General features: G+C 32.7%; 1 protein-coding gene across 1 annotated transcript; it reads left to right on the top strand.

Moving 5' to 3' along the window:
* The first annotated feature begins 341 nt into the window (after positions 1-341).
* Positions 342-10,437, top strand: LOC127721587 (uncharacterized). Its single transcript, XM_052228361.1, has 4 exons — positions 342-849; positions 3,340-3,454; positions 7,233-7,454; positions 9,979-10,437. The coding sequence occupies exons 1-4, from the start codon at positions 556-558 to the stop codon at positions 10,191-10,193; spliced, it is 846 nt and encodes a 281-aa protein (XP_052084321.1). The 5' UTR covers positions 342-555; the 3' UTR covers positions 10,194-10,437.
* The last annotated feature ends 8,197 nt before the right edge of the window (positions 10,438-18,634 follow it).

Below are 18,634 nucleotides of genomic sequence, written 5' to 3'. Positions count from 1 at the left end.
GGGAATAAATATGCATTTGTAAAGACAATGAATATAATCTACTCAAGACTGATCAAAGCAATTGCTAAAAGGATGATCGTAAAAAGAACAGTCTGTTCCTTTTATATATTAATCGCATAATTTATTCTACCTAAGATAACCACGGCATATTATAAAAGAAAAGATTCACAAAATAGTCAAATCACATCAACGACTTCATACAATACTGAAATTTTACTTCATTTATTATTAAATTTTCATCAGCATTTTTTCTTTTATAAGTATTTTATCTTTTGATAGGATTTTTTTCTTATAAGATTGATGGCAATTGTAAAATGACGCCTAAAAAAATTAATAAATCTTATAACTATATAAACCAGCAGATCTTGTAGTGCTAAGTACAGTAATGAAACGGTCCTCTTTGACAAACGCAAAGCTTGAATACATGCAGAGTGTGAACACACAGAAATCTTGAACACACGCAAAGCTTGAACAAAAGCAAACCTTGAACATAGATAAAGCTTTTCGGCAAAGGAACTAATATCATAACTTTCAATGTGTGTGCATTGAAACACAATGTTTCGTTTGTCCTTTTTGATAGTTTTTCTTTTCGGGTGGACATTAAGTGAAATCATTGTTATCAAAAAACATACAGACAAAATATACAGTGGCCACGTTTTGTTTGAAGTATCTATTCCAATGTGGTCATTATGTGTCCAACTTTGCTCGAGAATTCAAGTCTGTAAATCGATCAACTTTATAACACGGACTAACACTTGTCAGATAAATGACGCTGAACCTGTAGGAAATAAGGATGAACTCCTAAAGAGTGTTGGCAAAAGCTTTGTTGCGGTCTCGAATCTTCAAAAGGTAAATACGATAAAATAGTTGTTCAACACTATCAAGTGAAAAAATTTACTTACTATCAATATTTGTCAGTTTAAGTTATGCTATACACATCTCAACTCCAGATATATTTTGAATTGACCTTATATTTATTTCTGTTATTCGAAAGGCAACTTTCCGTATACGTATTATGGAATTTTTTAACCAAACATATATGTTTTTTCGGAAAACCAACTTTTTATCATTTTACACACTACACCATTTAATCACATATACGCTGAGAAAATAGAATTTAAACTGATACAGCGTATATATATATGTTTTTACCTATACATGCATGCTAAATAAAGCAATCAAATATGCACGTACAAAATAGGATACAAATTAAGTTAGTCGCTGTTATTATTAGTTGATTTTTTTATGTGACTGACTTTATCCGAGCTTTGAATGGTCATGGTCTAACACCTTAGACTGATTTTAGTATTAGGGCATTCGTTCCGATTATCAGGTTGTCTGCATACTGATATCGATAAATATCAGCTGCGAGTCACAATATGGATCTTTTTGTCGAGTGAGCGCAGCGAATAGTTCATATTGTGTCGAGCAGCGGATATTTTACAATATCAATATACAGGCAACCAGATAATCGATTTGTCGGGTTGTATTCGCGTATTTTGTAGTTTAGAAACAAGTGTTTTTTTTTGTTTCACCAGCAAACCGGAAGAAGTCTTGATAAGTTCGGGTTCATACATTATGACGTCGTTTGAATGTCCGAGTCAAAGTCATTAAGGCCGGGTCAACGTATTTGACGTCACAAGCCGTGATATGCAATTTTATTAATAGCTGGTCAGAGTGATATAGACAGTGGGACGACCGATAAAGTGTATTACAGGCTCCGTGGATACCACCTACTGATCCCATGAGAAGCAAATTCCACTGTATTATATATCCAATAGATATAAGACGATGTGGTATGAGTGCCAATAAGATAACTCTCCATCCAAGTCAAAATTTATAAAAGTAAACCATTATAGGTCAAAGTACGGTCTTCAACACGGAGCATTGGCTCACACCGAACAGCAAGCTATAAAAGGCCCCACAAAGTTACTAGTGTAAAACCATTCAATCGGTAAAACCAACGGTATAATCTATATAAAAACGAGAAACGAGACACACTCATGAACCACATCAAAAACGACAACCACAGAACATCACATTCCTGAATTACGACACGTGTAAATTGCAGCGGGTTTAAACGTTTTAATGGTACCAAACCTTCACCTTTATCTGAAACAATAGTGTAACATCATTACATAGAAAGACGCACTATGAAATATCAATTGAAATAGCTTAACTCAATCAAAAGACATATTAACACAAGTAAACATTCACTGAACAAATAAATTTAATCTATGATACAATGTAAATACAAAATCAAAAATAAGGGATGAATAATCAAAGTAACATGATTATAGCAAATATGTATTGTGATCATCATATAAATAAAACTTTTGTGTTGAGTTATTTCGTTGTTGTTTTCCTCTTATAGTTGATGTGTTTCCCTCGGTCTTAGTTTGTAACCCGGATTTGTTTTCTCTCACTCGATTTATGACTTTTGAACAGCGGTATACTACTGTTGTCTTTATTATTGTATGATCTTTGAAAAAAATCAATCTGTTTGACTTCAAAATTGTCTTAAGCATCTCTAATAACAGGCAATATCGACAAATGTTTCATGGGTACACTAGTCGGTATCAAAAATTTATATCAATGAATATAATTTATTCAGACAGAAGTAAATTAAACAAAGTATCTATAAAATAACAAAAAAGTGTCATTTTGAACTATTACTACGCCTAATCAATATAAAATAAAACCAATGTTATTTTTGTTAATATCTTTGACATTTTTACCTATTATGTCTGTTTGTTTTGTTCACGCATCGTTGTCAATATAATGGAATTGTATGTGTCTGTCATACAAGTGAGAGGTTTAGCTAGCTATAAAACCAGGTTTAATCCACCATTTTCATCACCAAGAAAATGCCTGTACCAAGTCAGGAATATGACAGTCGTTGTCCATTCGTTTGATGTGTTTGTGCTTTTGATTTTGCTATGTGATTAGGGACTTTTCGTTTTGAATTTTCCTCGGAGTTCAGTATTTTTGTGATTTTACTTTTAACGATCGAATTACACGTTTTAATGGGAAATGGGAATATCAGATGTGATTCAATAACATTACAAGAATGTTGACATTATGGATATACATGTATGTCATTTTGTTATATATGTGTCTAAAGACAAGCAATACATTTTATTGTTCGACCAATTTAAATTTACTGTGATTCTCAAACATAGATGAACGATGTCTTCATAAAAACTGTTTCTGTGAAAGCTATAATCATGATAACACTACAGAGTCAAAACAGTTCACCAATGCTGAAACAATATAAATTTGGGTAGAATTATAAAAATTTAAGCATTTAATATGTATTTTTTTTCTTACCATTTTCAGGAGCTAGCTGGTTCGTGCAAAGGCCATGACTGTAAGGTCAGTGAAATATGTATGCCACAAAGTCTGAATTACACATGCGTTCCACTGTCAGATGTCTTTGCTGAAAGGAGAACACGTAAGTTTCATAAAAAACTACATACTAGTATGCACTCAGACAAATATATAAGATACTGTGATAAACATTTACCATAATTGCCTTAAACAAAATCTTCTAGATAATCTTTTAATTTCGGTGACACCATTTAGTTATTTTATTTTCTGAAATAATATAATAAAACCTATCTTTTCATATTTTATTTTTATTTGCATGAACAATCTATACAAATTCGGTCAACTTTGCACGACTTGTAGCTTGAAAAATAGTACGTTGACCCATTCTTTATATTATATTTTTAAAAAAAAAACATTGAAATATCTTCATTTTGGCAAAATATAAAAAAAACTCTATCTAAGGAAATATATACCGATGGTCCACCATAATAAACTAAACTAGATAGTTACTGTAATATGAATACAGTTGCACGCCATTAAAAGTAATTCAACCCTCTACTGTCCTTGGAGCAGTGTTTGTTAAAGGTCAGGACTTTATCAGCTAATCACAAACCTGTTATATCTGGTGTTATATACCTACAAGGAGCTATTTTCTTTCAGAACGATAGGTCATTCTTTTGAAGAATCAACCCTGACGATACCAAGTTTCAATGAAATTTGCTTCAAGGCATAACATAATATATAAGGTCATTATATTCCTGGTTAAAAAGCAAACTTTAATTTACTTGAACATTAAAATCGTGTGATAGCTATCGTGTGGTGTTGCCAATTGAGGATTTACTTTTTAATTTTCCATATTTCGTAGGTTTAAGGCCGAAACAATCCTTTATTCCGTTTATTAGACTGACATACCAACAATCGTCGTTGACGCACATTTTAACTTCCAAAACAAATAATGTGAAGTTTTGTTAATTTATCTATACAATAAAGGGGCATTATGTGAGATGAATTTGATAATGCAAACATTTCCATAACAATTTAAATCAAGCTATATTCCACACATTGTGTGTATGATTTTGAAAATCTTATTTATTCACATTGTATTGGAAATCATACTTTGACTTATGGATATTCGTTTTTCGTGTTACATGTACATGTATCACGTTTTCGTGCTCTCTTCATGCCAGTTGTTTTTTACATCTTTATATGCCTTTTACTCTATCTAATCAAATGATCCAACATTCTTATTTTCTATAGAATAACAGCCGTGTACTTTAAAATGGGGAGGGGATATAATATGTATTCCTAATTCTGAGTTTTGTATAAAAAAGAATTGTATTGCCAAACAAAAGAGAGAAAACAATTACTCTGAATTGTTTGTTCGTTTACAAAATTGTTGAAAAAAAATCTGCTTTTCCGCGAGAAAAATGTCAAGAAAATAGACCAAAAAAAAAGCATCCCTTTTTTATAAAAAAAGTTGATACCCTAATCATAAGTTACTGACAGAGTGACTTTTGTATTTTTCATACCCCGTAACAATTCATTTGTGTCTTGCTTCATGCCGTTCATACAGTAATATTTCTATTCAAACTGAACAATGATTTCTAACCTTTATAAATCTAGTTTAATTAGTGAGTTTTGTTACACATTATAAATGAGCCGTAGGGCATATTAAAACTTGACCACATCAGAAAAGAATATCCCACTTTCCTGTTGTCGGTAAAATAGGCTGTAAATAATGCAAATCTTTGCAGAAAATAATATTTATAGACGGTATATAAGTCAGATAATGCATATTTTAAGGTTTTTCTTGTCTTATAACACACCTCGGGGTGTGTTATACTTCAAGAAAAACCTTAAAAATATGCATTATCTATAACATAATTTGAGTATACTTCTTCCGAAAGAAGGCAAAATATATGTTCTTTACTATAAAGTAAAAGATATTGTTGATATACGTCAATTGGAAAGCAACCACAAAATCAAGAACATTATCTACTGGTTAATATATGGTAACAACCAATTGACTTATTCGTTCGTTGTATGTCATTGTTTTGATCGTTTTGTACACTAAATTAAAAGAGTAGATATGCTATCAACAACAAATGTATTAAAATACGAAAGATTTAAAACTCACTTAATACAAATAACAACCTCTGATTGATTGCAAATTCTAAAGTGTGGTATAAGATGTTTGTCTCTTGAATCATCTTTACCGAGTTGAATATTTCACCGAGTGATGTATTGCTGCGTATGCTATTAATTTCATACCTATTTTACAAAATAGACGATTGAGATTGGAGTCCAGTGCACCCGCACTCACAACCTCAGTGTTGACTGGCTAGTGATTACAGTAGTAGAACTGCTTAGACCACTTGGCCGCCGAGGTCAAATTTCCTAAAAAAACGTCACCCACTCTTCAAGACTAATGCTACAAGGTCCCCTCTTATATGTGAATCTTTTATAAACGCAGTCTTCTCTATAACATTCATTTGCATCTAATTTAGGCTCGGATCGGTTAAAAACTTTCCCTGTTGTTTTTGAGTCTGCACATAATTGCTCGACATACGATGATATAATTTGTTTTCTGCTCTTTGGTCTGGATGTTGTCTCTTTGACACATTCCCTATTTCCATTTCAATTTTATTTCTTCATTGAAGACATCACCGAATTAATGTTATCACCAAGGGAGTTTTACTTGTTCTTAGCCATACGACGGATGCCACTATTGGGGTAGGAACAACATATCCTTTTTGAACACATGATTTCATCCCCAATTAAGAATTGGATTTCGTATTGCAGTGGTTGTTGACTTTTGTGGTCTGTCTTTTTATTGATTTTTTGTTTTGTTTTTATATTCTTCATCCACGTAGGAATTTTATTGATCCATGGTAATCTCTTCCCTTTGTTTGATAAAAACATGTTTATATGTCTAATTTGACTTTATAGTTATTTCTAAACAATTATTGAAAACAGTATGTGTTAATTAACGTTTTCGCTACTGTATAGCCTGTTTTCAGCATCAAAGCATTATCATAGGCGATACCATTTAACCTTCATTGCATACATTTATAATTACAAATGAAATAATTATCCAATTAGACAGACTTTTCGTTTACAATTTCGCACTTTTTCATTGGTAATTCAATCTGAATGACATATGTTCAATTTAGATCGATATCAGGTGAAATCGATATTACATCTATACCTCAATTTTGCAAGATCATAAACAAGTACTCAGATGGCTAGTAGTCAATCGTACATTGTAGCTCTGTCGAAATTGGCCGTTTCAGAATCCAAAGGACTATGGGTAATTTCATTGTTCGTTCCCCAAATTGAAAATAACGTCACGTCATTGGTTGAATTTCCATTGTTTATGACGTTTTTAACCAATCACGACGTTTTGGTATACACTTTTGAAAATATTACCTGACGTAATTCAATCAGATAATTGTTTTATAAGTATTTGTAAATGATGTGTAATTATTCATAGAATACTAATTGAAGAATTCAAATAGAGAAAAATATTAACGAGGGACCGAACAACACATGAATTCACGAATACGCGTAGCGCATGAGTTAATCATCAGTGTTGTTTGGTCACGAGTTGAATATTTTTCGATATTTGAATTCTTTGATTAGTTATTCTTTTTATTACATTGGCAAATGACTTTTTTATGTTATTAAATAAGAAAATATTAGGAATTATATCTTTTTCTACGCACTCAAAATTTGTTTTGATCCGACGTTATCGACGTCTTGACAACGCCTACTGTTGTATGGCGCCAGAGGATTGAAATAATCACGTTTATTTACATGTGAAATTATCGGTTTTTATTTCACTGGAAAATCTACGTAATTCATTGCAACCAATGTAATAAATGTATTTCATATTTATATAGGAGAAAGATCTCTTGTGTCTCAATTCTTGGAAACTGGTCAAAGCACTCCATTTAACTGTTATTCCGGTTACGTATGCAAAGCTGGAGCAGGGATTGACGGAATTAAAAACCCTTATAACATGTTTCATACAGATAGTGAACTCGAACCTTTCTGGTGGGTCAATCTCGGACAAGTGTACACGGTACAGAAGGTGGTCAGTACGAATCGTATGGATACATTAGGTTGGTAAAAATATCATTACATAAGACAGGTGTAGGAATATAAATATAAGTACAATAATTAGCAAATGGTAAACATAAATACTGTATCAGAGGTGTGCGTCGAAACCGCTTTCCTGTTTTTCTCTTCATCAGAAACACTCAAACTGAATGAAAACCGAGGACATCCAAATACTCGAATACAACGGGATATAACCAAAAATAACCTCAAACTAATAGCCGAATCATTTTTAGATCAATTTTCCCCGAGGAAATTTTTTATAGTTTCTAAATTTGTCAACGGTGTATTTAAAAGAAGAAGAATTGTGCGCTAAAAATCATGTCAGGATCGATAAACTGACTTATGAGCTGATATCTGAAATGTGAAATTAATTTCAATCACAACCTTTTCGCTAACATTTTAAATAATAAAAAATCGTGGTTACCCTTCTATCGATAAAAGAGGGACGAAAGATACCAGAGGGACAGTCAAACTCATAAATCGAAAACAAACTGACAACGCCATGGCCAAAAATAAAAAGACAAACAGACAAATAATAGTACAGATGACACAACATAGAAAACTAAAGACTAAGCAACACGAACACAACCAAAAACTGGGGGTGATCTCAGGTGCTCCGGAAGGGTAAGCAGATCCTGCTCCACATGTGGGACCCTTCGTGTTGATTATGTTATTACAAATCCGGTAAATAGTCTGATTCGGTAGGTCACATTCGTGAAAAGGGAAGGATATTGTAGTTACGACATACGGAACATATCCGATATCATCTGTGAAACGGTTATTCCATAACGGTCAACCATCTCGTGATGGCGTCCGTAAAATTTACGAGGGATGATTTCAACTTCACCATTTGGAACTCTTCGTTTAATAGCTTCCTTGTGAGCAGCAATCCTTTATCAAGGAAATCATGATAGGAAATACAAGCCCGGGAAAATCGTATCAATTGGGAGGTATATATACCGTATGCAGGCGCTGCTGGAATGTTGCTACATAGAAATGGAACGTTCACAATTGGGAAGCTGAAATCATCTCTTTTGTCGTAAAGTTTTGTTTTTAACCGACCCTCATTGTCAATTTCTAGATGTAAATCAAGATATGAGGCAGACTTAACTGTATCTGTAGTATCCTTTATCTCTAGTTCAATGGGATAGATTCGTTCAACATAGTCACCAAATTTTGTATTATTTAGTGAGAGAACATCATCTATATAGCGGAACGTAAAGTTAAAGGATATTGCTAACTTCTTATCTTTCTTCCTAAGAAGTTCCTGTGTGAAGTCAGCCTCATAATAATAAAGAAAAAAGTCAGCAAGAAGAAGGGCACAATTGGTTCCCATTGGAATTCCGACAGTCTTTTGAAAAACACGTCCTCCAAACGTAACAAATATGTTGTCAATCAATCTTTACAAAGGAGGGTTTATCCCTCCCCAAGACAAGATACTTGTATTTACGTTCGCCATTCATTTTAATGAAACAAAGTAATACCAACTCTTTCAATTTGTCTTTTAGTTTGGAATTGGGAATATTTGTGTAAAGTGTAGAAAAGTCAAATGTTTTAATACTATTGCAAGATGAGAGAGTCTTAGATTGTATGTACTCTGAAAGATCTTTCGAATTTTTTAGTATCCACATCTGATTTACGCCACCTCTAGAATAGGCAGTTTCATAATAACTTTGGAGCCCGGCTTTGATTGCTGATAAAATAGATGTTAATAATTTAGAAAGAAGTTTCGTGGAGCACTTGGAAGACCCAGATAAGTGTCATGCCAAACATATCCTGCTTATCTTACTTTAAATAAAGCTAATTCTAACAATGAACACTGCCCTTTCATTGATCTTAATGTCTATATGTCTTTAACGAGAAGCCTAATGCTAAAATAATGATAAAAGAGATGATTTTTCAGCTCCTATTGTTAGTTACCCATTTTCAGATGGTGACGTTCTCTTGTCACCATCTTTTATTGTTTATATATCTCAACTTGTTCGACTCGCTCGTGTATGTAACAACGTATTTGTGGTTTTAACGAAAGAAATCTCTATTACTGAAAAAAATATTACACCAGGGTTATCGATATCACAAACTAGTCAAAACATTTACTAAATTTTATCATCGGTATAAGGACATTATTCGTAAATATAAATCAACATGCAGACATCTTATACGTTCAGCTATTTCCCATTCAATTAGTTATGTACGGGTCATTTATTTTATGAAGGTATGATACTAAACCCCTGACTAAAGGGATTGTGCTTCATTTTCATATGATGAAGACATAATCTTTTAATCAGTTAAATTGAAGTCTCCGCTGGCATGTCAGTAACAGCTAGCAGTCCTCTTCAAATAATAATTTATAATGATACAAAGTGTGTGAGATTGAAATGCCAGTTACATTTTAAGTATTTTGATAGAGTTATGTTATCTATATATATATATATATATATATATATATATATATATATATATATTACTTGAACAGAAGTTAACATTAGTTTTTGAATCAGTATCAATTTTCAATCTTGGTTTTAGGTCATCGACTTACAAAAATGCTCATTCATGTAGGCACCAGCTTAGATACATCTTACATGGAGCTATGCGGTCAGTTCATTGGTCCAGCCGTTACTGGACAGGTTATAGTTATACCATGCAACACACTACCAGAAGGACAAATAGTAAAATTAACAAGTGTTAATACCGCGCCACAGTTCTTTCATCTTTCTGAAGTTGAAGTGTATGGTGTTTAGGGAACAACTATTTAACTTCCAGGGGGAGGGGGGCTTTGGTTTTTTTTTTCTAAAAAAACAATTCTGATCCCTAATTTGATGAAAAAAATATTCTGGTCAAACAGATGTCATGTTGTAAAAATGCGTGAAATTGTGAATTTTAGCATTTTCTTCTTTTTATGTCGTGTTTGGTATAAAAAGTAATTATTTCGGATAAGTAGATAAGTTTCAATATTTTTATTCAGCAAACAGTGCATTTTGTTCGGGAAACAAGATTTTGAACTATTTTGCAAATAATTTTTATAAGAGACATTTATTAATCGTGTTAGCGTTGCTAGAAAATATTTATGGATTAAGATTAAGATTGTGTCCTGAGAATACCTTTTGACAACAATGGTCATCAATTTAATTTATTGTCAACACACCAATTGTATATAGATTGAATAATGTCAATTAACACCTAATCTAATCTGTTTTTGATATATTTCATTGTTTGGAAACTATTTGTTTACAAGTACTTTTTTCCATTTTCATTGGCCAAAACGTTTCTATGGTCATATGTTTAATAAAGGTTAATTTTGAAAAAAGGGGGAGAAAGAGAGAGAACCATGTGACGCATCGGTTCGCCCCGCTCTCGATCTGCGAATAGCGGTGGGTTAATGTATGTTGCCATCATTGCTGTTTTGTAAATATATTTTATGAACTGACTGTATATATGTTGGATAGAAAAATAAAGTATGTGAACGTTTATGTATCCAGTCTCCTGTATTGATATACAACAACTATCCGTTATGGAACCTTTGTCATCTGAAATTGGACTAAGTTTGTTGGATTGTAAAACACTGCTATTTATCTATGATGGAATGGATTTACTAAATATCAAACACACAAACGAAACAAACATTGTTTATAATCAACTATTTTAATTACGCCAAACAAACGATTTTCTAGATACGTCACAGATAACAAAAAACATTATTCTGTATGTTAATTCCCCTTTTACCTTAAAGTGTTTAATTTTGAAAAAAAAATGATATGATTGATCGGGACGAAAAACTAAATATATATTCGTTCGCGCGTTGCGCGAAAAATATTTTCTTACTGAGAGAAAAAACAAGGCCCCCTCTCTTTTGAAGTTAAATGGTTGCCCCCGTAGTGTCATTGTTACATGAAATGTGTTTGTATCAATTACATTAAATAAGAACTGTAAAATAAACAGACATACATAATTTTTTTACATGTGTATATAGAAGCTTATTTAAACAAAAGTAATATCGTTTTAAAATTATGCAATATTAAGATAAGTGCTAACACATATATTTATTGATTTCAACTTCAAACTGAATTCATAATTTGATGTCTTAATTTCATGTTCAACAAAGTCCGTTAATTTCATAAAATGTCATCAAAAGTTTGAGAAATTTTAAGTACTGATACAATAATTGTTAACAAAAAAATGTTAAAAGGATCATCAGTAGGGCTAACATGGATTGATGTTTCTCATAGAGATTATACTCTGTCGTGTCCCATCCACAGTCAAATACTTACATTAAGATAGATCATACATTTGAAAAAAATCATTTTCTCATTACTGTTTACTTTCACGGTACTGATAACTTCAGGAATACATATGAATATAAGGAGATGTCAAATATATTTTAATAAGACACCAACCAAAAGGTAAAATCACAAAAATACCGAACTCCGAGGAAAATTCAAAAAGGGAAATTCCCTAATCAAATGGCAAAATCAAAAGCTCAAACACATCAAACGAATGGACAACAACTGTCATATTCCTGGCTTGGTAAGACGAGGGACACATCGTTTCATCAACAGATATCTATACAATGTGACAAGCTTTAATAGACCACTTTCGTGTTATGTCCTTCACCGGAAAAGTTCGTCAATTTTGTGCGCCTGTGTGACGTCATTTACCAGATAGAGGGGATCGCCTGTATCCCTGCTCTATTAAATATCATCAAGCATCTTTGTGATCGTCATTATGCAGGATAAACTAGAAATAATTTTTGTTTCGTAAGTACTTTATTACAATTCCTTAATGATAGCAGTACTGAATATCAATTATAAGAATTTAATTTGCCGAATAATTCGTGCAGTATAGCATTATCTTTTTTCAACCGATCGCTCATCATAGGAACGGAAGTGACGACGCCCCTAAACGCACGAATGATGTTCACTAAAACCAAAGTTTTTGACGAAAATGCAACGAACTCGAAAGTTGTCTATATTGTAGTGATTCTGGAACACTTGTAAACAAAAGTTCAACAAGAACAAGCTAAGATCAGCAGTAAACACCCAATTCCCCAAATAACGAAATGCAATCAGAAATGACATATGACAACCATTAGTGATGTTCCTTGTTTGGATAAGCACATGGATAACAGCGGGATTAATTTAAAACTATAGTTGTTTTTTTTTAAATCAAATCTTTCAATATGAATAAGAAGATGTGGTACAAGTTCCAATGAGTCAACTCTCCATCCAAGTCGAAATGTATAAAAAGTTAACAAGTATAGGTCAAAGTACTGCCTTCAACACGGAGCCTTGGCTCACACGAAACAGCAAATATTCAAACAGGAAAACCAACGGTATAAACGAGAAACATCTATGAACCATTCAAAACAACCACTGAACAACAGGCTCCTGACTTATGGTAGGTGCATACAAATGTAGCTGGTTTATCAGTCTTTTTTAATCAAGGTAAGTAGATAAACAAATCGTTCATAAAATAACATGCAATCAAACAATCGAACCAGAATGGGAAAACCATTTACCTTGAAATGTTTAATAGATAACAAAAAGCACGATAAAAATAAGTTAATAAAAAGAAGGAAAAGATATCTGCCTGCTTTGTAGATTTACGCAGAGCATTTGACACTTTGTGGCATAATTGGTTACGATACAAACTCATAAAAAATGGGTTAGGGAAAAATGTTATGAGGTAATTAGTGATATGTATAACTTAACAGAGTCTTCTATTAAAATTGATAATAAACATGATAAAATTTCAAAATCCTTCACATTGGAAAGAGGTCTTAAGCAAGGGGATAGTTTTAGCCAATTTATTCTTAATTGCTTTATTAATGATATACATCAGATTTTTGACAATACTTGTAAACCTTTAGTCCTTCAAAAATCTGAATTGTCCAGCTTAAGTTTTGCAGACGATTTGGTAATAATGTCAAGTTCACATATACACCAAATATAGTTGACCTATTGCTAATAGTATTAAAAAAAACAGACCAAAAAACAAAAAATTAACATTGAACCATAAAAAATGAGGTCAAGATCAAATAAAACATACCAGATTGACATGTACATCATACAATATTTTCATACACCAAATATAGTTGACCTATTGAATACAGTATCAACACAAAAGATCAAAACACAAAAACTTTAACTTTATAACCACTAAACCATGAAAATGGGGTCAAGGTCAGATGACACCTGCCAGAAGGACATGTATATCTTACAATCGTTCAATAAAAATACACTAAATATAGTAGACCTATTGCATACAGTATTAAAAATAAATGGAGAATGTGTCCCCATGGACACAGATGATGCCCCGCTTGCATACAACATTATATTGGGACATAACTCAGGAACAATAAAATTGACGCTACCCAAATTTGTACTTGATCTGAGTTTTGTGGTGTTAAGTATTGTGTATAGGTTTCATAATGTTTGGTTGGGGCAAATCTAAGTTATAGAACGGAAACTAAATATTTTGCAATTTTTCGATTTATAAAAGGGCATAACTCGATAATGGTTAAAGTGACACTACCCAAATTCAACTTGGTCTGTGTTTTGTGGTAATACGCATTGTGTATAAGTTTTGTAACATTTGGTTGAGGCAACTTAAGTTAGAGAACGGAAATAAATATTTTGCATTTTATTTTTTTATTTATAAAGGGGCATTACTCGAGAATAGTTAAAGTGACCCCACCAAAAATCAAGCTTGATCTGTATTTTGTGGTGTTAAGTTTTGTGTATAAGTTTGATAACACTTGGTTGAAGAAAAATTAAGTAAGAGTACAGAAACTAAAAATTTTGCAATTTTTCCATTTATAAAGGGGCATAACTCTTCAACGGTTAAAGTGACGCCGCCAAAATTCAAACTTAATCTGTGTTTTGTGGTAATAAGCATTGTGTATGAGTTTAATAACATTTGGTTGAGGCAAACTTAAGTTAGAGAACGGAAACTAAACATTTTGCAATTTTTCCTTTTATAAAGGGGCATAACTCTAGAACAGTTAGACTGACACTACCAAAATTCAAACTTGATCTGTGTTTTGTGGTTAAAAGCATTGTGTATAAGTTTGATAACATTTAGTTGAGGCAAACTCAAGTTAGAGAACGGAAAACAATTACGGGACGTACGGACGTACACGTACGGACAGACAGACGGACAAAGGTAAAACTGTATGCCCCCCCCCCCCCGCCACGGCGGGGCATAAAAACAGACCAAAACACAAAAACTTAACTATAACCACTGAACCATGAAATTGGGTCAAGGTCAGATGACACCTGCCAGTTGATCATTTACATCTTACAATCATTCCATACACCAAATATACTAGACCTATTGCTTATAGTATCTGAGATATGGACTTAACCACGAAAACTTTACCTTGTTCACTGATCCATAAAATGAGGTAGAGGTCAAGTGAAAACCTTCTAAAGTATAAAGCTTTTTTCAGGAGTTAGCTAACGCCGCCGCCGCCGCTGCCGGATCACCATCCCTATGTCGAGCTTTCTGCGACAAAAGTCGCAGGCTCGACAAAAACGAGACCAATGGGGCAATTATTTATCTTGGTACAGTGTATCCAATTTCATTATATATGGACAATAAATTGCCCCTGTATCGTTTATTTTGTGGACTAGTATATATTAACATCCCATTTTCCCTATTCCTTTTTTTGTCCTATTTGTCTCTATTTTTTTATATTTTAACAACCCATTATTCTGCATTTTTTTCCATTATTCTCTATTCTGTAAACCCCATCCAGGCCCTCATAACAGAGATACATATATCAACTCTAGCTCTTGTGTATTATCAAACATGATTACTTTTTGGTGCTATCAGGATTTTTAGATAAAAATCACTTGTTCGAATAACTTTCAGCTAAGAAATCACCTCTTCTAAGTAGCATTTTTTCAGCTGATCCCTGTCATTTTCACCAATCGAGAACACTTAGCTTTTCAATTTCCAAGCAAGAACAGAAGCGCATAAACTCGGCAATAAACGCAGGACCTTGGGAAAGTTCGGAGAGTCCGTTAACCTTGCTTCGGAAGTTGTTAACTTCTAACCGAGACCATCACTTTTTAATTGCATAATCTCAAAGCTTAAACATTCTGTAAAATATTAAAAAATGTATTAGAAAGTTTTCAGGAAAAAATCTGATACTGTTGGGAAAAATCTTATGAATAGGTAAAGCATTTTAAAAATACTCAAATTCACTCCAAAAAACTGTACAAAATGCAAAAATTGCTGCAAAAGAAGTACAACAAATGCATTTTAATAAACCTAGATCTGTTCAATCCGGCCTTGTGTATTTTTTTATAATTGCCAGTTTATGCCCCTTTTCTGGGAATGAGGAAACGGTTCTGAAGTAAGATTAAAACATCCCTTATTTAAGTATTTTCCTATGACTGTATATAATTTGTTCAGGTTTCGAGCAGGTATAAACGAACAATATACATGTACTAGTATTATATAACTAGATTACACTCGCGACATCACGGGATCCGTGGCTCAATTAAATACCTTGGCCTTATCTTTAGCCTAGATTGTAATTCATTTGCACTGAAAGATATCAATATCATGCCCGACTCTAAATACAATTTACTTACTTACTTACTTTCTTATCAATAGTATTCAATTACGCTTTTCACATTTCTATAATTGAGGAGAATGGAAACGAGGAACATGTCAAAGTGACATAAATCCGACCAAAGAGCAGAAAACAGACCAAGGCCTTCAATGGGCCTTCAACACAGAAATCTCGCGCTCGGAGGCGGGCTTCCGCTTCTATATTTTAGGACAAAATTATTTTATGAAAGAATGTATATACCCTTTTTGTTTTAAATATTTTAATTTTCAAATTAAGATTTTTTAATAAGGAGTATTAAAATTAAGGCCGGCTCTCCTATTTAGTTATTTATAAAGTTGAATTATTTGATTCGTCGTTTTTACGAAATGCCGATCGGCTAAAAAATTGGAACTCGTTATTCTAGTAGTATCGATTGGTATAACCATACATTCGTGATGAAATAATGCAGTCATTGTCTTTAATTGAATGATTGTTTTTGCGTAACGTGCAATGGCAAACATTTCATGCATGATCAGGATGAAGACAAATAAACAATTAATACAATAGGTCCTGAAATAGACGGCCGACCGTCATGAAGGGTAATACATTAGGAATGCCACTGGAAAATAGGTGTCATTGCAGATTCATGCGTTTCTCAGACCGTTTATGACCTCCTCATACTAAATCCGTTGGATGTGCATTGATTGATACTTTTGTTCTGGAAAACATGATTTATTTTCTAGTTGTAATTGACTTTATCTTATCTATCTTTTAGTAACTGCTACTACTCTCATATCGGTGCTTAGTATCTATTGTTTTTATGTTAGTTGGTCTATTTGTGCTTGTACCGACTTACTGCAACTGATTTTAACAGATTGTTTTGTATGATGTGATGTACCACCAATATCCCTGGTTAAGGGGAGGACTTAGCGCTATGCAACATGTTTTAGACCGCTACATTTTGATGAGTCTTTCCCAATTTAAGAGCCTGTAATTAAGTGTTTTTTCGTTGGTTCATGTCTGTCATATATGTTTTTCGTAAATTATATTTTATAAATTAGGTCGTTAGTTGATTGATTGAGTTGATTCACATTTTTAATTTTTTTTTGTTAGTCTTATTGTTGAAGGTCGTCGTACAGCAGGGATGGCAAAGTATTACCCACCCGGGAAAAACCAGGTGGGAAAACCCGGATTTTCCCGGGCTGGGCAATCATTATACTCCCAGAAATACTGGGCAATATGATTTTTTAAGCTTATTTCAACACAAAATAATAAAGACTTGTTGTAGTTTCATAGTATTATAGCTAAATACATACATTTTATACAGATAATCATTGAGAGTCATTTCTTAAGGTTGAAAATTCAATTTCATTCTCTTCTCCACTAATTCTATGTATTGTAGGCACCATACAAGATTTTCATTTTATTGCAGTGTTTATGTCAATTGAAAATTTAAATTGCTATGCAATCATATTGCTAAATAAACACCCTACAGGGTCATGTCATTAACACTTATAGAAATGAAAGGCTGATTATTGTTATATAAACATATCTGTGTTCTAATCTGAATAATTATCAATTAGTGATGTACAAATAAATTATTTCAAATCAAATCAAATCAAAGTTTTATTTATTGTTGATACATTGTAAACAATTAAAAGTATTTTTTCTTACATGCAATTGTTAATTCTGCGTACTACAGTTATATATATTTCAAAAATTTATTCTTTGGCCTTATTTTAATAGTTTGCCAATCAAGACAGAAGGGTGATTTAATCGATTTTTAGGAGAATTATTTAGAAAGTTTTTTTTTCATTCATATTTGTCTAATGTGTCTTCATGTACACTTGTCTCAGCGTTGCTAGAATAATACTTTCTCAAATGTATACACTTGTAAAAGTGTAAGCCTCTCAAGCAAGTAAAGTTATTTATAAATCAAAATAGGTTTATAAATATCTTAAATGTATTGCATTTGTGTTTGATCTCTGAATCCTTTTAGGCCAGTATTTTATATTACCCAGTATTGCCCATTATTACCCAGTATTGCCCAGTATTACCCAGTAAAACCCAGTAAAACCGGGGTTTTCCAAGTATTTCCCACTGGGCTGGGCAATATTCATAAAACCCGGGTTTTTTGCCAACCCTGTCGTACAGTGACCTATTTATCATTTGATTTCTGGTGGACAGTTGTCTCATTGGCAATAAAGAATGATGGACAAAGAGAGTAAAGAATAGAGACAAAATGGCCCTAAAAATTAAAAAATACAGAAATGAAGGACCATCTTTCAGAACCTCGTATGTATGTTCTCATTTGCCTGTAAGTTTACATTTTATTATAACCACTACTTAATACGATACATTTATAAGGTTTTTTGAGTTATTTCAAGTATGTGTTTTAATGTGTCTCTTTAAAGCATTTCTTCTTCGCCAAGCGCAGCTGGAGACGACCGCAGAGGTCCAATATATATAATAATTTCCAGTATATATTCTCATGTGTCTCTTTAAGACACTGCTTCTAAAAACAAGTCTAAAGCACCTTAAATCACATGTACATGATCAATGCTGTTCACTATAAGTATGTGTCCTCTGTAACTAAGTCACTTCTTCAAATAATAATTTGAC

This window comes from Mytilus californianus, unplaced genomic scaffold, assembly GCF_021869535.1.
Source record: "Mytilus californianus isolate M0D057914Y unplaced genomic scaffold, xbMytCali1.0.p SCAF_12, whole genome shotgun sequence".
Classification (NCBI taxonomy): domain Eukaryota; kingdom Metazoa; phylum Mollusca; class Bivalvia; order Mytilida; family Mytilidae; genus Mytilus; species Mytilus californianus.
This window is presented reverse-complemented; position numbering and strand designations above follow the sequence as displayed.

Coding starts and splice junctions, on each gene's coding strand:
- LOC127721587 (XM_052228361.1), top strand. CDS start 556: ATGTTTCGTTTGTCCTTTTTGATAGTTTTTCTTTTCGGGTGGACATTA. Junction 850..3,339: donor CGGTCTCGAATCTTCAAAAG/GTAAATACGATA, acceptor TACCATTTTCAG/GAGCTAGCTGGTTCGTGCAA. Junction 7,455..9,978: donor GAATCGTATGGATACATTAG/GTTGGTAAAAAT, acceptor TCTTGGTTTTAG/GTCATCGACTTACAAAAATG.